General features: G+C 43.0%; 1 protein-coding gene across 1 annotated transcript in view; it reads left to right on the forward strand.

Annotated features, from left to right (window-relative positions):
- The first annotated feature begins 333 nt into the window (after nt 1-333).
- Nucleotides 334-21250, forward strand: part of RIPK1 (receptor (TNFRSF)-interacting serine-threonine kinase 1) — a 35820-nt gene continuing 14903 nt past the window's right edge. The window contains exons 1-7 of the mRNA XM_011984606.1: nt 334-391; nt 7341-7564; nt 8351-8507; nt 11571-11708; nt 13617-13845; nt 15953-16102; nt 20246-20322. Coding sequence (XP_011839996.1) covers nt 7401-7564; nt 8351-8507; nt 11571-11708; nt 13617-13845; nt 15953-16102; nt 20246-20322 — 915 coding nt within the window. The 5' untranslated portion in view covers nt 334-391; nt 7341-7400. The remainder of the gene's footprint in view (nt 392-7340; nt 7565-8350; nt 8508-11570; nt 11709-13616; nt 13846-15952; nt 16103-20245; nt 20323-21250) is intronic.

A 21250-nucleotide genomic window follows, 5' to 3' on the forward strand; every position in this document is an offset into this window, starting at 1 on the left:
GTTGGGAAGAGGATAGGCTGCATCCTTCTTCCCTCAGCATTTGACAAAGCCTCAGAGGGATGCGGGGGTTGCGGGGAAGGTCTGGGATTGTTCTTTCTCTCTTGCTGACCATTTGACTCTCCCTTAATCAGAGCTTTTTTATCTTGGGCAAAGAAGGAGGCTGCTCCAACGATTAATTCTTCCCTGATTTACACTTGAAGAAGCCAAGGCAGGAGGTGAACTTTGAAATGTGCAGTGACTTAGTCCTCACCTGCGTTCTGTGACTGCTAGGAAGATGGATTGAGTCAAGAGGAAATTGTCATATTAGAAATGTGGAGTACTGGGCCGGGCATGGTGGCTCACTCCTGTAATCCGAGCACTTCGGGAGGCCGAGGTGGGAGTATCACCTGAGGTCACGAGTTCGAGACCAGCCTGGCCAACATGACAAAACCCCGTCTCTACTAAAAATACAAAAATTAGCCGAATGTGGTGGCGGGTCCCTGTAATCCCAGCCACTCGGGAGGCTGAGGCAGGAGAATGGCTTGAACCCAGTTGCAGTGAGCAGAGATGGTGCCACTTACACTCTATCCTGGGCGACAGAGGGAGACTCTGTCTCAAAAAAAATAATAATAAAATAATGTGGAGTACTGCAACTCTTCACAAAAAGTGAAGAGAAGACTAGGCTTGTTTAAAATGAAATTTGGAGTGTATCATTATTACTGATAAAATGGCAAAAATGATAACTTTAATACTCATTTTCCTCTGTCTGCACTATACTGAGCCCCAGAGATATATTGTACTTTCTGGATTGTGAATATTAATGAGTATTAAGAAAAGTTCTTAAATAGCCTGTTTCAAACTGGGCAGCTTACATTTTGGTGCTTATTGATTTATAACCTGTTAACACCCATATGATCTGGGAATCTGAAGAAAATATTTAACTTCCCATGCTTTAGTTGGATATTACATTCTGGCAAAAATGGTTGACTGTATTAATCTGTAGAACATTGATTTTGAGCCATATGTTTCCTGTATTTTTATTTTTAGTTTTGAAAACAGAGTCTTGCTCTGTCGCCCAGGCTGGAGTGCAGTGGCACGATCGTGGCTCAATGTAACCTCTGCCTCTGGGGTTCAAGCAGTTCTCCTCCCTCAGCCTCCCAAGAAGCTGAGATTACAGGCGTGCACTACCACACCTGGCTAATTTTTGTATTTCTAGTAGAGACAGGGTTTCACCAGGTTGGCCAGTCTGGTCTCAAGCTCTTGGCAGTCTGCCCGCCTCGGCCTCCCAAAGTCCGGGATTACAGGCATGAGCCCCTTCTCCCCGCCTTCCTGTCTTTAAAAAATTTATTCTGTACTTTCTCCGTGTTTCTGACTGTGGCATATTCATTTAACATAGATGAGTAAGGCTGTAAGAGTGGGTCTCTGCATCTGGATTTTTCCGAAGACAGATTATTTGCTGTCTAGAGAGGTAGCATGTATTAGTGAGCCAACAGTGAAAGTTTGAATGAAGGGACAAAGATTTCATTCCAGGATCCTGCCACTTTAGGTGGATCATTTAGCTCCAAATCTTAGTTTCTTTATTTGCAAATTGAAATCATGATAAAATTTGCTTCAGGGGTCATGATGCTTGTTTAAACTCTGTTTCAATTCTTGTCTCTTGCTGGTCCTTCCTTGCTGGTCCTTAAGTCTCTTCCTTGCTCAGAACTTTTGTTTATCTGGGGAAAGCTTCAGGCTGCTGTAATCATGGAAGTTGGAGAAGTCCTCCGGTCACTTGGATAACTGAGCAAAATCAGAATTCTGTTAGTGGGAAAAAAGAGGGCAATGGCAGGTGGGCAACTAGCATTTTCTGCCATTCTCTTGTTATGTGTGGTCATCACAGAAAAATGGGGAAAAGTTAATTAGAATATTTTTGTATGTATACTCACCCTGCCTTAGAAGGTAATTTGTGAAATTCCTTGGGATTTCACATTAATTTCAATAGAAAAAAATTCACTGTCCTGAGTCCCTGAATTAATATTTATTTATGGAAAACATTTACAAATTGCATTCAAATGGACATAATTATTAGTTAAAATTAGTTGATATAACAGGCCAGCACGTCTTTCTTACTCTGTAACGTGGCTTTGTAATAATATGGTTATGCAATATGTCTATATAAGCTGCCTAAATTCAGTGTTTTTGGATTTCTTTCATTCAGCTACTCACAAGGCCTTCCTAAGATACACAGTGCTCATAAAGTTGAATCTTTCATGTGGAAAAAAGAGGGGTGGATGGCAAAAACGAAAGAAATCACTGAAAACCATGCAAAAGATGCATAAGATTAACATCAGACTAAACTAGCAAACCGCAAGACTATAGGGAGAACTGACTTGGGTCAGGAGTTAAGCTCCCAAAATCCAGTGGATCCAACTAGAGGCCTTCCCAAGCTCCACCACACTCAGGAGCACCTGCAGGTCCTAGTTGGTCTTGACAAATTTGAGGAGACGTGGCAGAGACTAAAGGAGAGATACCAGATAGGATTCCTCATAAAGTAGAAACCTTTTACCCAAAAGGGCATTTTTCAGGGCATGTTGTAGTTCCTGCTTGTTTCTTTACTGTCTGTGAGCATTTTTAATATTATTAAACATTCTTACACAGCATCACTTTTGCAAACTGCTAGATATATTTCAGAGTGTTGATGGGCATAACTGATTCTCTTCTCTGTACATGCTAAGTGTTTTACCTACTTTTGCTGTTCTATGTAATGCTACCAGGAACAGCTTTGCACATAATCTTTATCAGCGTCTCTGATTTGATCCCTCCGAGTAAAGAAATACTGAGTCAAGGAATTATTCCTTTCAAAAAAATAATTTTAATTTTACATTTAATTCATGTCTATTGGGGAAAATTTGGAAAACATAGTAAAAGTGTAAAGAAGAAAGCAAAAATCACCCTACCATCAAGATACAATCCTTGTTAACATTTTGGTGTCTTTATGTCTTTTTTTTCTGTACTTACATCTTTATTTACATATATATATATGTTACACAAATGTGAATATGATTTTTACAGATTTATTTGTCAAAAACAATTTTGAATGGCTATACAATATTCTGTTAGGAGTGTGCTGTAATTCATTTAACAATATTTTTTATTTTTGGACAATTAAATAGTTCTCTTTTGAAAATAGTTATTCATTTGATGATGGGCCGGCATACATTGGGTTCTGCTAGGCTCTGGAAATGGTGCACAAGACAAGTTTTCTGCCTTCCGTGAACTTCATGAGAAATAATTCTCAATTACAGTACTGTCTTACCTGTGAAAATGTCTAATGGGAAGACTTAGGATGGCTTCCTTGACAAAATGACAGTTCCCTGACACCTAACCAGGCAAGAAGTTGGAAGAGTGTGGCCTAAGAGGGTGGGACAGATGACCTTTATGGAATGGGGAAGACCGCAGTTTTGCATGCTCCAGTGATCTGTAGTGAATGAAAAAGGAGGCCTAAAATCAATGTTATCTTTTAAGCCCTCTGTCTCCACCCCCTCCTACCTCATTCTCACTAGGATTGCTCAGTAGGGCCCTGCTGACAGTGATCCCAGCTGAGAATGTTGGCATTCTCAAAGCCCAAGGAAATACCATCCGTGTGGATAAACACATGGGTGGCTGGGCCAGCCATAGCCAGAGACATAAAGCAGGTAACAAACGTGTTTTCGCAAATATATACATATGTACATATGTACGCATGTACAAATATATACACATATATGTATATACATATATACAAATATAGCTATATATCTACGTATACAAATATATATGCATAGACACATACACAAATATATGTATATATACACATACACAAATATATGTATATATACACAAATATATATTTTATGTCATGTATTATATATATTTATACATATACAAATATATGTATATTTATACATCTACATATATAAATGTATACATATTTTTTTCTCATAATCCTTACCACTTCTGTGAGGCGGTCGTTGTTTCATTTTGCAGATGAGGAAATTGAGGCACAAGTGCCCCAAGGTCACAAGCTGGTGAGTCACAGAGCTAGAGTTCACGTTCATAGTGGAGGGCCAGTGCTCTTGGAGCTATGGCCCCTGGTCTCTTACCTCGAGCGCCTGCCTAACCCCACCCCTCAGTCTTCAGGCCTTCATCTAGGCAGCCCCTCACCTCCACCCGCTGCCTATGTCCCACCGATGTACTTGTTTCCTGAGGGCACTTCCTCTTGTTTGGTAATGTCTTATGTCCTAGGAAAGAAGGCGCATAGATGCTGCTGTGTGAGCTTCCTCTGCTAGACAGAGCTGGCCCACAGCCTTTACATGAGGCGTAGAAGGCTGGTTACCCAAGCCACCTGGAGCTGCCCACTGCACAACACCATGGGCAGCCAACGGGTTTCCAGAATCCTCTCTCCCCAAGGTATTTATTTTTTTCATTTTTAACTCCCCGCCCTCCAACATTTTATCATGAAAAACACCAAAGTCCGAAGGTTACGTGCACCACGAGTATCGTCTTAACACTGCTTGCATGTAATTCTCATGTAATTCTCCGTCTCCCTTCCCGTCATCTGTCCATCATTCTATCTGACTTTTTGATGTATTTCCAAGTACACATCAGTACACATCTCTAAATACTTCAGCATGCATACCACTAGCTAGAGTTCAACATGTTCACAGGTTTGTCTTTTGATGTAAAATTTACCTGCAGTTGTTAGGAGTACATCTGCTGAGTATGGGCAGATGCATATGCCTGCAACCCTAGCCCCCACTGATACCTTAGAACATTATCATCGCCCCAGAAAGTTCCCTCATGCCCCTGCCCGCTCAGCCTCACCATGCTCACAGGCGGCCAGTGTTCTTTTTCTGGCACAGATTGGTTTTGACTTCTGAACCATCGTATAAATAGAATTACATAGTATGTATTCTTTCGTATACTTTCACTCATCATGTTTTTGCATTTCGTTCATGCTGTTTTCATTCATGTGTATCAGCAGTCATTTTTATTGCTGAGTAGTATCCCATTGTGTTCATATACCACACTGTGTTCACTCATTCTCTTATTGATGGACAGCTGTTTCCAGTTTGGAGCTATTATGAATAAAGTTGCTATGAACATTTTACAAGTGTTTTCCGACATACATTTTGATTTCTCTTGGGATTGGAATTGCTGGGTCATAGTGCAGGTGTTCATGGTTTTATAAACAAAATATATGCCTATGAAATTTCTATGAGTATTTTATGCCCCAGAAAGGTTATTTTTCGTGGTCTGTATTTGGATGTACATATTTATTATTTTAATTTTTTTGAGACAGAGTCTCACTTTGTTGCCCAGGCTGGAGTGCGGTGGCATATGATCTCAGCTCACTGCTACCTCTGTCTCCCAAGTTTAAGCAATTCTCCTGCCTCAGCCCCCCGAGTAGCTGGGATTAGAGGCGCGTGCCACCACACTTGGCTAATTTTTGTATTTTTAGTAGAGACCGGGTTTCACCATGTTGGCCAGGCTGGTCTTGAACTCCTGACCTCGTGATCTGCCTTCCTCAGCCTCCCAAAGTGCTGGGATTATAGGCGTGAACCACCGCGCCCAGCTGGGATTTGGGTATTTCTGGAATACAAAACATTCATAGCCCTCCTCCTACTCTCAAATCAAAACACAGACATGCACATTCACATGCACACACCAGTGTGTCCGTGTCCTGTTGGTTTGCATAGGGTTTCTGTTTTGCCATGAAGCTCTTTGCCAGCCCTTTTCCCAAAGTGTTTGTACCATTTTATACTCCCACCAATGATGTTTGAGAGGTCTGGTTGCTTCTCATGTTTGCCAGTATTTGGTGCTATGAGTCTTTAGTTTTGGATATCCTGGTAGTTGTGTAGTAGTGTCTCATTGTGGTTCTCCATGGGTTTTTATTCTTCATTTCAGTTTGGGGAAAATGAATGAATGGAAGAAAAGAAGGGAGGAAGGATGAAGCAAATAGCTGTGCTTTGAGATCTGACACTGTATACTTCACAGCCCTGATGGATATTCTCCAAATTCTACTCCCTTTTCACATTTTCTTCTTAGAGTTTGCATTGTTCTTTTTATATTCTTCAGATTCCTTTTGTTCATAATTTCTTAAACCTATTCATTTTCTAATGCCTTTCAGTTGTTAATTTACTGAAGTTCTTTGGTGCTTACTACTGCTGTTTGCTGTAGCTGCAGGGTCTGTCTCACGGCGAATTTTTTCTTTTGTGTTTTATAATTTTGGAAAGGGAGCTTATGTTAAATTTGTATTTGTGGGAATTCTGTCTGGCCTGGCTTGAGGGTATTGTTTGCTTTAGCCAATAACCTCAGGATGGCATCAGCCTGTGACCACTTCCTGTTCATAGTTAGGGGATCCTCTCATTTCAAAGTCTGTATCTATTTGAAGACAGGCCCAAAGTTATAAATTTGCACAGACCTTTTTTTTTTTTAATACCTTGTGCCCAGTCCAAGACAAATATGTTTGTTTGCCACAGGCTGCTTTTTTTCTAGTTCATCCTTTCATCAAGGGGTAGCACATTGAGCAGTGCCATGTTAAGCAGGGAGTCTTCATTCTACCTGCTTTTCTTGCATTCCTTGACCTCAGCTGGGCTTTAAACCTCGAATTCTGGATGGCGAGATTGGCACTGCCCTGTGTGAGCTACTGCCTGTCTCTGGTGCCGTTTCTGTCCCTAGAGTTCTTATCCTTTCCACGGAGTTCTGGTATGCATTTCAACGAATGTTTGTATTATGTTGTCCAACATACTTATGTCCTTTATAGCCAGAGAGTTCTTAAAATTTCCTACTGCTCCATATTGCCAGAAATAAAAAGGCTGAGGGAATAAATATTATAGTCTTTTGTGATTCTTAAAAATATGAAAAATAGCTCATCAGATGACTGTAAGTCTATCCTCAAAAGTCCAAGGCACACCAAGCATGTGGAATGTTACAAAAGTTTTTAAAAATGATCTTTTCTGCCAAGGGCAATGGCTCATACCTGTAATCTCTGCACTTTGGGAGGCCGAGGTGGGAGGATCCCTTGATCCTAGGAGTTCGAGACCAGCCTGGGCAACATAGTGAGACCATTCTGCCCGCCCCCAACTCTTTACAAATAATTTAAAAATCAGCCGGGCATGGTGGGGTGCACCTGTGGCCCCAGCTACTCAAGTAGGCTGAGGGGGGAGGATTGCCTGAGCCCAGGAGGTCGAGGCTCCAGTGAGCTGTGATTGTGCCACTGCACTCCAGCCTGAGTGACAAAGTGAGACCCTGTGTCCAAAGGAGAAAATAATAATAATAATAATAGTAATAATAATATATATTCTTGTTGCCCTGAGGTATTGTCTCTGTTTTCTTTACAGGGTACAGCTCTGACAGGGGAGAGAAAAGTGACACCATTTTGGGTATTCTTGAGCTTCAGAATGCAACCAGACATGTCCTTGAATGTCATTAAGATGAAATCCAGTGACTTCCTGGAGAGGGCAGAACTGGACAGCGGAGGCTTCGGGAAGGTGTCTCTGTGTTTCCACAGAACCCAGGGATTCGTGATCATGAAAACAGTGTACAAGGGGCCCAACTGCAGCGAGTGAGTGGGGGCAGGGGTGGGTGGGCAAGCTCGGAGCGGGATGGGGACGTTGGCTGCTGTAGAGCCGCTGGTGGGTAGAGTGAGAGAGAGCCTGCCAAGATGTCAGGGTGACGACGGCTCTTATGTTATTGTCACTGACGCGGACTCCGAGGCTGGGTAGTGAAGGGCTCACAGCTAGTAAGTAACAGAAAAGACATGAACAAGAAGGAAATAGAGAAAGACAAAGAGATAAGTGTGGTGAGGGGGACAATGAAAAGGAAACAGGAGGATGAGTGAAGACAGACCTCTTCACTTGCTTCACATTCTCAGTGAGGACCAGCCCTAAGTATGAAAATAAAAAGGCAGTTCATTCCTGAGAGGTTCTGAGAACCTTCCCTTGAAAGCAACCAGTAGAGTGGTTTTACCCCATCCCTCCTTTGTCAGAGTGGTTTTGAGAGAGGCTGTTTTGTTTGTTTGTTTGTTTTTTGTTTTTTCAATCACACGGTCCAGCACGGTGTTTTTTCAGGTTACCTTGCTGCTGTTCATGTACTTTTTATTCATTGATTCATTCATTCATTCCTTCATTGATTTACATTTTTTGAACATGCACTGCCAGTTACTGGGCAGGAGAACTGTGGAGAAGTGAGAAACTGCTCTGCCTTCTAATGCTTCTGGCCTGTGCCTGGAAGAGATAGGTACAGACTCAAGCATGACCCCAGCACGTGGCAGTGATGTGTTGGAGGTGTACACCAGGCTCTTGAGGTGCTGACTCTGCCAACCTCAGCATAGCACCTTTCCTGCCCACAGGCACAACGAGGCCCTCCTGGAGGAGGCGAAGATGATGAACAGACTGAGACACAGCCGGGTGGTAAAGCTCCTGGGCGTCATCATAGAGGAAGGGAACTACTCCCTGGTGATGGAGTACATGGAGAAGGGCAACCTGATGCACGTGCTAAAAGCCGAGGTAGAGAGTGCCCCCCCACACGGGGATCCCCAGCGCTTGGGCCCTGGCTGTCTGTTATGGCTGCCCTTGGGGTGTGTGTTTGCAGCTCATTAGTATAAAATTTGCAAATTGCTTGGTAGTTTGAATTTTCTTTTCCTTTTCTTATAGAGACAAGGTCTTGCTATGTTGCCCAGGCTGAACTCAAACACCTGGTCTCAAGCGATCCTCCCACCTCAGCCTCTCAAGTAGCTGGGATTACAGGCTCAATTTCCTGAAGTCAGTTTCTCCTTAAAACATCTCTGCCTTGGTCCGGCTCAGTGAGTGGGTCACTCCTGTAGTCTCAGCACTTTTGGCAGGAGGATCACTTGCACCTTGGTGTTCAAGACCAGCCTGGATAACACAGTGAAATCCCATCTCTACAAAAAATACAAGGTGCATGTGAACAGAGCAAGACCCTGTCTCAAAATCTTCCTTGCCTTTTGCTGCCCTGAGAGTGGTCTCTTCATCCTCTCGATCCTGCGGACAGTCCTCCGTAGTCTGTGTCTTAGGAATGTGATTGGCTGTTTACCATACCTGTCTGCTGTTCTACAATCTACAGTTCAGAGATAGGCCCTGTCTTCATGTTGCAGACATCATCTGATGTGGAGTATATGCATGATGGGATGACAATTAAATATGGATTGATTAACGAAAGGATGTACACTGTAAATGACCGTAAGAGCAGACAGAGTATTAGCGGTTGCACTTTGAAGCCATTCAACAAAGTTTTATTTTAAAATAAATATAGAACATTAGCGGCAACAACACTGGATAGGATTTAAAACAAAAATAAAAATTGTTTACCAAAATCAAATTATTTGACAACATTTTTAAAAGCTAATGTGCCTGTTAAGATGAAGGCCTTGCGCTAGTAGCTTATAAATCAATAGCTAATATGACGCAGGCAGTAAAAGGAGGCAGGTAACTAAATGAGTGGTATGGTGTGATGGTGGTTTTTTTTTTTCCTTTTTTAAGAGAACGAGATCTCACTGCGTTGCTCAGGCTGGAGTGCAATGGCACAGTCACAGTGCACTGCAGGCTTGAACTCCTGGCCTTAAATGATCCTCTCACCTCAGCCTCCTGAGTAGCTGGGACTATGAGCATGAGCCACTGCACCCAGCTATGTGGTGGTTTTTGTTTTTTTTTTGAGAGGATTCTCATTCTGTCACCCAGGCTGGAGTGCAATGGTGCGATCTTGGCTCACTGCAACCTCCACCTCCCTGGTTCAAGCAATCTTCCTGCCTCAGCCTCTTGAGTAGCCGGGATTATATGCGCCTACCACCATGCCTGGCTAATTTTTTTATTTTTAGTAGAGACAAGGTTTCACCACATTGGTCAGGCTGGTCTTGAACTCCCGACCTCGTGATCCAACCGCCTTGGCCTCCCCAAGTGCTGGGATTACAGGCATGAGCCACCACTCCCAGCTGAGGCTGTTTTGATAGACATACTCATCGTCTGCTGTGGGAGTACAGACGAGAGGCACCCACTCAGCTTGGGATAGACAAGAAGGGCTTCTAATGTGAATGACAAGTAGATGTTTTCAAGCAGAGAATTACGGAACAAGTGTTCTAGGCAGAGAGAATACCATGTAGAGACTGCCAAATTTGGGGAACTGTAAATTCCTGGGTTTGGCTAGAGCATAGATTGCACAAGGTATGGGGAGGGGTGGCGGGATATGGCTGCCTTTATAGCAAATACTCCCACTTTTCCACTTTCTTCTCCTACCCCACAATTGCCAAGCCAACAGGCATCTCACAAAAATACCTTTGGGAAGGAGAAGAGGTGATCACTTACACTCATGGTATTATAGTTTGATCAGATTGCTCTCCGCCCCAGAACGAGAGAAAATCAGCTGTTTGAAGTAAACATTTTGATTGGGAAATAAGTCTTTGGTCTCCCATCCAAGTACTAACCAGGCGTAACTCTGCTTAGCTTCTGAGATGAGAGAGAAATCATTTGGGACATGAGGCATTCTGCAGGATCAGCGAAAGTTCAGGTGTGCCTGTTTGGACTCAGTCAGGACATCAGGAGGACCTGAGAGAGAAGCAGAAAGAGAAGAGAGAGGGGGACCAACTTACTTTGCTTGCTCAGAAGTTTTGCCTAAGTCCAAAGGTATACCAAAGAAGAAGGGAAAACATCTCTTCTGCTACTTTCTGTTTGGTGGTGATCAAGCTATTAACAGTGTCGCTCAGCTACGTTATGTCATAAATATGGTTTCAGGGATAGACTTGGAATCTCACTTTTGTCATTAAAATTTTTTTCCTGTTAACCAACAACCGAAATACATATAAAGTTTTAGGAAACATCTTGTTTGTATACTGATTTTTTGTTGTTAAGCAAAACTGTATTTTAACCACTATAATAGAAACTGGAATTGTTTCTGTTAATATTGATGTTCACATAAGAAGAATACAATTATAGGAACCAGTGACCTGAGACTCTACAAAAGCCTGAAGTATCTGCTACCAGGTCATCAAATAGATATTAATTCACTGAAGCTTTGTCGTTTTAACATCATGTTTATCTCAGATTTTTCCATGATTGTAATCAGTGTGAACATGTTCCCTTGTATTCTTTTTTCTCTTAATGTTGTTTTACATGTGACATTTCCATGGCATTGTTCATGTCCTTAATGTAAACTTAGTATGACATCGTATGAGTATCCCATAGAAAATGCTTGCTTGTATATTTATTCATCCATTCATTCAGCAAGCATTCCAGGTATAATCCTAGGTTCTAAAGATACAGTCCTAAATAATATATATTTTTGTTCTCAAGGAGCGTAATTTTATAGTATTTTATACATTACCAAATTATTGTGGGATTTTTGTTTTTACACTAACAAAATACAACATGAATACCTTTTGCCCCCCAAGAATGAAATCTTTCTTGTTTTCCAGTGACAGCAGTGCTGTGGTGCGTCTGCTGGAAGGAAACCTGGTAACCCTCTCCTCAGGCTCAGATCCCACCACCCTTTCATGAAACAGTTGCTTTGGCCTATTTGATTACCTTTCCATTTCATAGACTTAATGTCACTTGTTTTAGATGAGTACCCCGCTTTCTGTAAAAGGAAGGATAATTGTGGAAATCATTGAAGGGATGTGCTACTTACATGGAAAAGGCGTGATACACAAGGACCTGAAGCCTGAAAATATCCTTGTTGATGATGACTTCCACATTAAGGTAAACCATCATCTGTAGGCTTCCAGAAAGTTGGGTGATTTTGGTTTTAATTCTCCAGTGTAAATCCATTCTTGTAAACTGGAGAAGCTAAAGGAAGACCTAGCTTAGCTTATAACTGGTGATGATGGTGCTGAAGGGCTCTACCAGCGATTGAAAGGAAAGACGCAGGCTTGATGGGATCAGGAGATAACTGTCAGGATAACTCATATCTTTTGGGGAGGAGTGGAATTGAGTGGGGGAGATGAGAAGCCCTCTTTCCTAGATTATGTTTTTCTCCTCTGTTAGAAACATTCAAAAGTTGCCCTTTCCATCCTGGAATGGGCCATTGGTGCCATAATGTGTCACCAAGACTCCCCTCCTCTGGAAATGCAGGGGAATGTGAGGGTGTATGCAGAAAATCTTTAGAGTTCAGATATGGCCTAAGAGTGAGATCAGCAGCCGGGTGCGGTGGCTCACGCCTGTAATCCCAGCACTTTGGGAGGCTGAGGTGAGCAGATCACCTGAGGTTGGGAGTTCAAGACCAGCCTGACCAATATGGAGAAACCCCATCTCTACTAAAAATACAAAATCAGCCAGGCGTGGTGGCGCATGCCTGTAATTCCAGCTACTTGGGAGGCTGAGGCAGGAGAATCACCTGAAGCCGGGAGGCGGAGGTTGTGGTGAGCCGAGATTGTGCCATTGCACTCTAGCCTGGGCCACAAGAGCAAAACTCTGCCTCTAAGAAAAAAAAAAAAGAAGAAGAGATCAGCAGTACATCAAAAACTTCTACTTTGAAATTTTGTTTTATATTTTTATTTGATTGTTTACTTTTGTGTTTTAAAAAATCAGTTTCCTTTGAACACGTTCTTTCCATTGTCGTAAAGGGAACAAGGGAAAGGGATTTCTCTTTTGTTCATTCAAGGGCAGGATTTAGCTAGCGGGGAGTGTCCTATCTAATTGGCTTTCGCAGCAGGAATCCAAGCACAAGCATCCAAAAGGGGAAGCAGCCCTGGGGGAGGCACTCAGGAGCTGCTGACACAGGGGCCCCTCTCCACCAGCAGGTTCTACGTCTAGTGCTTTGTCCTAGTCTTGGACAGGCCTTCAAAAAAAAGGCCTAGGAATAAAAATTCCTCATTCATAACCTATCTTCAAATTCGTGACTTCCCTCTTATGTCGTGGGTTAGAATCTGTGGATGTTAGGTAATCATGTGCCACAGTTCATCCCCACATGCTTGCTTGGATTCCTGCAGGCAGAAGTGGAACTGGCACCTGTGTTCTCTTCTTCACTGCACTGCTCTGTCATTTTGCCCTGCCAGCTCTGTTCTTGTTCTGTGTCTGACCTTGGTATTTTTCTCTCTGCTTTTTGTCTGTTTTTCTCCTCCTTCCCACCCCTTCTTCTCTTAGGTTCAGGCTACAGCTCAAAACAAGCAACACTGCAGTCCTTATCCTCAGCGTGTCTTTGGGATCCTTGGACACTCGCATCCATGGGCCTCTGGACGCCATTTGGGGAAATAGAAGGTGTAGTACTTAGCCACTGTCTGCTACATAAATGTGCAGAGAAGAAAATAACCATTTTTCCCCCAAGCCCCAGAAATAGTTGAAAAACATATGCAGAGTCAATGGGGAATTAGAACAAATATGTTTGGTTGTTACTGTTCTTGTCAGAAACCTCTTCTGCTTTTCCCCTCCCCCTTATTGCATAAGGAATGCGATACCAGAATTTCATGTGAACGTTTCCTGCGGGGAGATTTTACAAATGGCTGAGGAGACACACAGTTTCTATGAGTCTGTTGAGAAGTCACCATTTTGAACCTGCCCAGTGAAACCATTTCAGGAAAATTTACCATACCTTAGCCCTAGATTTAAAGTCAGATCTGATTTGCTTATGGCCTTCACCAAATAATCCCAGTGGCTCGATGTCTTTCGCAGATCGCAGACCTCGGCCTTGCTTCCTTTAAGATGTGGAGCAAACTGAGTAAAGAAGAGCACAATGAGTTGAAGGAAGTGGACAGCACCTCTAAGAAGAACGGCGGCACCCTCTACTACATGGCGCCCGAGCACCTGAACGACGTCAACGCAAAGCCCACGGAGAAGTCAGATGTGTACAGCTTTGCCGTCGTACTTTGGGCGATATTTGCAAATAAGGAGCCATATGAAAGTAAGGCATTAGAGGAGTGGGGTTTGATATGAACCAACACTGCCATATGAAGTAATGGGCTTCAGTGAAATCAGTTAAGGTTTATAATTGTTTATTCTTTTAATGTCAGTCTTGCCTGCTCAACTGTGAGTTCCGTGAGGGCAAGGACCATATCTGATTTATCCTCTGCTGTCTCCTCAGCATCTACACTCACTGTGCCTGGAACTAATAGGTGCCCAGTAAATTTTTGTTGAATGAATGAGTAACCCCATTTAGGAATCAGTGATCATAGGATGAATAGGACTCTTGATAGCGTGTCATTAGCTTGAGAGGTGCTGTAAAACTCCAGGGTTCTTCCTAGACAGGAAAGTTGATTGTTTCTGCTTGTGAGGACTTAGCCTTTCACACTACAAGGCATACACTTCATACTTTCACTCATTCACTTACTCCTTCATTCAAGAATTCTTTTTTTTCAGTCCCTACTGTGGGCACTTTAGTCGGCATTGGGAATATAAAGATGAGTAAGTCGTGGCTTGTGTAGGAGAACAGAGACACACTTCAGTTTGTTAAGTGCATAAACTAATGGATGTTTTCCTACATACTCGTCTTGAGTGATCATCAGCTCCCGTGGTTTGATGATCATCTCTTTGCAAATGCTTCTTAAATCTGTGTCTCTGGCTCTGGCCTGGATATCCACTTGTCTTATGGTCAGATCCATTGCAGGCACCAAAGGAACCTCCAAAGCAGCATCCCCCAGACACACCCATCTTGTCGACACTGTCCTGCCGCTCGCCCTGCTTCACTCCTCCTCATATGCTCAGGAAGTGGCATGGCCATCCTTTTACCAGGTTGCCCAATAAGAAACCTTAGAGTCATCCCAGACTTGCCCTTGCCCCTCTCTCCCACATTCTATCAGATCTCAAAACCTATGAATTCAAGATATATATATGACTAAAGATATATCTGCAACCCATCTGCCTCTCTCTGTCCCCACTGGCCTCTGCTTAGTTCAAACCCTCACTGTTTCTGCGGCTCCTTCCACTGTCCACCATTCATGTGGCAGCCAAAATGGTCGTCCTAAAAGGCACATGTGACCCTTTCCGTCACATATTGGAAATCCTTCCCAGATGCTCCATGGTCTTCAGGATGAAGTTCGAATTCCTCAATGTGGAATACAAGGCCTTCATATTCTGGCCTTTGCTTCTCTACTGGCCTCATCCCTAACCCTCCCTTCTTTGTCAGTTAGACTGAGTGAGGAATTTCTGGGATGTGTCATGATCTCTCTGACTTCTAGTCTGTTGATATCCTGCTTCTCTTGCCTGGAGTTCTCCTCCTTAAGTCCCCCTTTCCCATTCTTTACCTGCTAATTTTTCTGGACTCAACAAAGCCTTCCTGGACCTTTTTAGTCAGGGTTGTGCTACTGGAGCCCCTTGTACAAATTTTTTTTTTTTTTTCTTAGACAGAATCTCACTCTGTCACCAGGCTGGAGTGCAGTGGCGCAGTCTCGGCTCATTGCAACCTCCACCTCCCAGGTTCAAGCAATTCTCCTGCCTCAGCCTCCCGAGTAGCTGGGACTACAGGTGTGCACCATCACGCCCAGCTAATTTTTGTATTTTTAATAGAGACGGGGTTTCACCATGTTGGCCAGGATGATCTTGATCTCTTGACCTCGTGATCCGCCTGTCTCAACCTCCCAAAGTACTGGGATTACAGGCGTGAGCCAGTGTGCCCAGCCCCATCCTTTTTGAATAGCAATGATCACTCTTGTGTTTTAAGTCACTCTCATTAACTTGAGCTCCTAAAGGCAAGGACTGTCCCGTATTTGCCTTTGCACGTGGAGCGTGCCACTGGCCTTGCCCGCATAATCTCTTTGTTCCATCAGCAGGTAGCTTTGTTGAGAATTTTGTTTTATCTGCAGACATTAAGCTATTGTTTGGTCATCTCTGTAGTGGAATATGTCAGCTCTTTGTCTGACATATTCCACTCTATAGAATGAGGCAGCTGTACCACAGGCATACCAGAGGCTGAAAAAAATGAGCAGTATTGTTCAAGTTCTGTCACCTTCCTGCCTGAGAGAGGAGCAAGACCTGAAAGAAAGTCTCAGCCTCAGCTCCTCTTTGCTTTACAGATGCTATCTGTGAGCAGCAGTTGATAATGTGCATAAAATCGGGAAACAGGCCAGATGTGGACGCCATCATTGAGTACTGCCCAAGAGAAATTATCAGCCTCATGAAGCTCTGCTGGGAAGCGAATCCAGAAGCTCGGCCGACATTTCCTGGTGAGAGCATCTTTTCTGACTGTGTAGGATGCATCCTGTGTGGTGATTTTCCTAGTAAGATGTTGTTAGGAACTTGGTTTGAATCCTCAGAAAACTAAGTTCAACTTTACTTGTGGTTTTAAACTGATTTTCTAGATTTCAAACATGTTGTTCAATGCAAAGAAGCCATCTCTCTCAAAAGCATGAAGGCACATAAGGCCTTCTTGTTTCCTTTTTTTGTAACTAACTTTTTAACTTGGGTTTAAATATACATAACAGTAAATTTAACATTGTAACTGTTTTCAAGTGCACTGTTCAGGGGCAGTAAGTACAGTCCCACAGTACGTTCACTCCCCATCATCTCTCTCCCTGCCCCTGGCAACCCCCATCCTACTTTCTGTCTCTACGAATTTAACTGCACTGGGTACCGTATATAAGTGGAACCATACAATATTTGTCCTTTTGTGTCTGGTTGATTCCACCTGGCATGATGTCCTCGAGGTTCATCTGTGTTGTAGCAGATGTCAGAATTTCTTTCCTTTTCAAGGCTGAATAATATTCCATTGTATGAATAGACTGCATTTCGTTTCTCCATTCATCCGTGTATGGGCACTTCGGTAGCTTTCACCAGCCTTCTTTGCTTCTTCACCTCTTTTATTTCCATCCCCTCCCTTGTTTAGCTGGCATCTTTAGAAAGTATTTTGCCATGTAGACTGGCCCTGTCATACAGGGATGGGGAAAGGTGCCTGGATGTTTGCTGAGCAGTATTCTGTGGTGCGGATGTACCACAGTTTAACTAGTCACTCCTTGAAAGACTTGTTTCCAGTTCGCAACTGTTGGGACTAAAGCAGCTGTAAATATTCATGTACATGTTTTTGTGTGAATATAAGTCTTCATTTCTCTGGAATACCAAGGAGTGCAATAGCTAGGTTGTATGGTAGTTTCATGTACAGTTTATTTAAAAAATTCCCAAACATTTTCCCAGAGGGGCTGTGCCATTTTATATTCGGTGTCCGTGTGATGCAGGTTCTTGCATCCTCACCAGCATTGGGTACCCAGGCTACTCACACTTCTGCTCAGCCAACTACAAATTTATTTGAGTATTCCCACAAGCCCCACTTCAGGTCTGGGAATTCATTAGAAAGACTCACAGAACTCAAGAAAACATTTTACTTATGTCTCCCCTTTTACTGTACTGGGTACAATGCAGAAACAGCCAAATGGAAGAGATGTGCAAGGTGAGGTATGGGAGGAGGGTGTACAGAGCTTCCATAGCCTTTCAGGACACACCACATTCTGGTGCTTCTATGTGTTCAGCAACCTGAAGCTCTCCACACCTTCCCATTTAAGGTGATTTATGGAAGTTCCATTACATACGCATGATTGATTAAATCATGGTCGTTGGTGCTTGAGCTTAATCTCCAGTCCCTCTCTCCTCACTGGAAGTCAGAGGTGGAGCTCAAAGTCCCAACCTTCTAATTATAGCTTGGTCTTTCTGGTTGCTAGCCCCCATTCTGAAGCTGCTTAGTTTTCTGACCCCACCCAAAAGACACTCTTAGAAGACTCCAAGGATTTTAGGTGCTACCTGCCATGAACAAAACCAAACCTTTCTGATTCTCCAAGGTGTCTTATTTTATTGTTTCCTGTCTGTTTAGAGAACTTTCCTTAGTCATTCTTTTAGGATATGTCTGAACTCTGTCATTCCAAAATTTTTTTCCTTATAGGTAAGGTGTTATTTTTCTCTTGCTGCTTTCAAGACTTTGTCTTTATTTTTCAGAGATTTAGTTGTTATTTGTCTTGGTGTGGATTCCTTTGGGTTTATTCTGTTTAGGTTTTGCTCAGCTTCTTGAATCTGTAGGTTTATGCCTGTTACCATATCTGGGAAGCTTTTGGCCATTATTTCTGTAAGTACTTTTTAGCCCCCACTCTCTTTCTCTTTTCCTTCTGGAACTGTGACAACATAAAAACTGTATCTTTGGTTATAGTCCCACAGGTCCCTGAGGCCTTCTATTTTTTTTTTTTTCCAGTTAATTTCCTCTCTCTTGTTCAGACTGTATAATTTTATCATTCTGTCTTCCAGTTCACTGATTTTTCTGTTTCTCCTTGATTCCACAGTTGAACCATCTACTGAGCCTTTTTTTTTTTTTTTTTTGAGATGGAGTCTCCCTCTGTCCCCCAGGTTGGAGAATGCAGTGGCACAAGCTCTGCCTCCCGGGTTCACTCCATTCTCCTGCCTCAGCCTCCCGAGTAGCTGGGACTACAGGCGCCCGCCACCCTGCCCGGCTAATTTGTTGTATTTTTAGTAGAGACGGGTTTCACCATGTTAGCCAGGATGGTCTCGATCTCCTGACCTCATGATCCGCCTGCCTCGGCCTCCCAAAGTGCTGGGATTACAGGCGTGAACCACTGCGCCAGGCCTACTGAGCTTTTTATTATATTTTGGTCATTGAAGTTTTCAGCTCTAAAATTTATATTCTCCCCTTTTTCGCTGAGACTTTCTATTTTTCATTTGTTTCAAGCAGGTTCATAACTATTAATTGAATTGTTTTTATCATGGCTGTTTTAAAATCCTTGACAGGTAATTCTAACATTGCTGTCATCTCAGTATTGGCATCTGTTGATTGTCTTATTTCATTCAGTTTGGGACCTTTCTGGTTCTTCATATAAGGAGTAATTTTTCTGTTGAAACTTGTACATTTTCTTACTGTGTTGTGAGATTCTGTATCCTCTTTAAGCCTTCTGTTTTGGCTGAGCTTTTCTGAGACTGCTCTGACAAGGGAAGAGTGGTGGCCACCTTACTAGTGCTGGGTGGAGGTAGAAGTTCAGCCTCTCCACTCAGCCCTTATTGACGCCCAAAGTCAGAGGCTCCTCTTCCCTGCTGGTGAGGGGTGGGAATTCTGGCAGAGTCCACATAGTCCCCACTGACAGAGAGGTGAAGGCACCTCATTACGACTGGACAATGTTAAAAGTCCTGATTCTCCACTAGACCTCCTCTGACACTTCCCCAGTGGGGAAGGGAAGGGGGGTCTTGTTACTGCCATGTGGAGCAAATCCAGGCTATTCTTGTGTTCTCCTGACACCGTAAGAGTGGAGGGGCTCATTATCAGCTGGCAGGGTAGGACAGCCCTGGCTTCCTGTTGGGCCTTCTCTGACATTACCCCGGCGGGGATGTTGGGTTTGTTGGGTTACGTTGTTACTGGCTCACGTGGTTGGATGTGGAGGCTCTGCACTTGGCCTTAGCTGCTGTGGGTCGGGGTGCAGCCACAGGGTTTGTCTGTGGGGGTTGGCTGGAATAGAGTGGTTGTTGACTAAAAGTTTTCTCCTATCCAAGCACTAACCAGACCTGACCCTGCCTAACTTCCAAGGGCAGACAAGCTTGGGCACGTTCAGGATGGCATGGCTGTAGACTGGCTAAAGTTAGTTTTCTGTCTGCCCCTTGCTTAGTTCTTTGGCTAGAAAGAGCAGGCTTTGGTTGGAGATTTTTTTATCTGTGGCCATTGATGGTTTGAGGTTGCCACCTTTTCAGCCAAGTCTGAGATATGAGGAAAAGAGAAAATCCAGTGAACTCGCTATCGTGTGTTTCATCTGATCCCGAGGTTTCCCGCTGGTCTGCCTTCTTCTCTTCTCCTTTCAGAGACTCTGTACGTCTATATAAATAATACATAGGATGTTTTTGTTGTGCTTAGAAGGAAGAATAAGAAGAAAGTATGTCCACTTCATCTTCCTGGAACTGGAAGTTTCTTTTTTCTTTGAAGGCTAACAGCTGTAACCCATTACTCTAAATCCTTGCTCTGAGTATCCCGACCTCTCATAAATCTGATGCCAGAGGGACAGAAACAGGGAGTTCACCCATCCCTGTCCAGCTGGAGATGGACTCACATCGGGGAGCAGTTTGTGTTGCAGCCGGAGAAACTGCAGCACGAATAAAAAGCACAAAGAGCACAGGCTATTTCAGCAGAAACCCCTGGTTTCCTGTGTTAGCCCATCCCTTGTTCTATTCATCTTATTAGTCTCTATCAGAGTCAGTGATTTGGAGCTTAAGTTTTTATTTTACTGCTTTGCCCACAGACTGAGGTAAGTAATTCAAAGATAATAGATGGCTAATATTTTTTATTTTATGTTAGAAAATAATTAAGAAATTTAAAGTACATTTTATTCTTACAGGCATTGAAGAAAAATTTAGGCCTTTTTATTTAAGTCAATTAGAAGAAAGTGTAGAAGAGGATGTGAAGAGTTTAAAGGTAGGCAATATAGCAGATGCTTGAAATATTAGCATATCAAAATATATACTGTCAATCATGAAAACCAAAACAATGTGATTTGTTATTGAGATTTGAGGTAAGCTAGCTTGGTAAACATATAAAACAAATGAGCAATTGTCTGCAAATATCACCCTGTTGGCATACTGGACCCATTTCTCCTTCAAAACTCATGAAATGAGAGAACAAATATATAGCAGTATGAAAACAAAAGCACAGTGTCACTGGCAAAGAATGGAAAGTACCATAAGTGGATCAGTCATTTTGAGGAATTCTTGAAAGATAGAAAGACCACAGATTTATTCTGCGGAGACATATAACAGAAAAGGAAGACTAACCCAAGACATAATGCTGAGGAAGAAGTACTGGAGGGGCAGTCTTGGGTCAGTGTACAGAAGTAACAGCACAGTCACCTGGGACGCTGACAGGGGAGTCACTTGAGAACCTCATTTATGCTAGTTAGGAAAGTTGGCTTCTCTCCCTACTTCCCCTGTACTTAGCAACAGATGGCAGTAGCATCTGCCCAAGACTGAAGCAAGGAGGTGGTGTCTGGGGTGAGAGGGGCATGACAAGGCCCCGTTAGGAACCAATCAACTAAGAGGAATGGAGACCACCCTGCCCCGCCCCCGCTGACTCTGGAATCGAGCTACTGTCATACGTCTTCCAGCAACTTACCCCCATAGTCATGAACAGGAGGCTACGGCAAATGAAACAGGCAAACAGATTTTAAAATATAATTTAAAAAAGATTGGAATCAGCTACGATAAACTCTAAGGCAAAAAAGCATTTCCTCAAACAATCAGGAATATTTCATAATGATAAAAGGCCCAATGCATCTGGAAAGTATAACCGCTTTAAATGTGAATCCATCGTCAATAACATGATCTCAAAGTCAACACAGCAAAAAGTG

This window comes from Mandrillus leucophaeus, unplaced genomic scaffold (assembly GCF_000951045.1).
Source record: "Mandrillus leucophaeus isolate KB7577 unplaced genomic scaffold, Mleu.le_1.0 Scaffold27, whole genome shotgun sequence".
NCBI lineage: Eukaryota > Metazoa > Chordata > Mammalia > Primates > Cercopithecidae > Mandrillus > Mandrillus leucophaeus.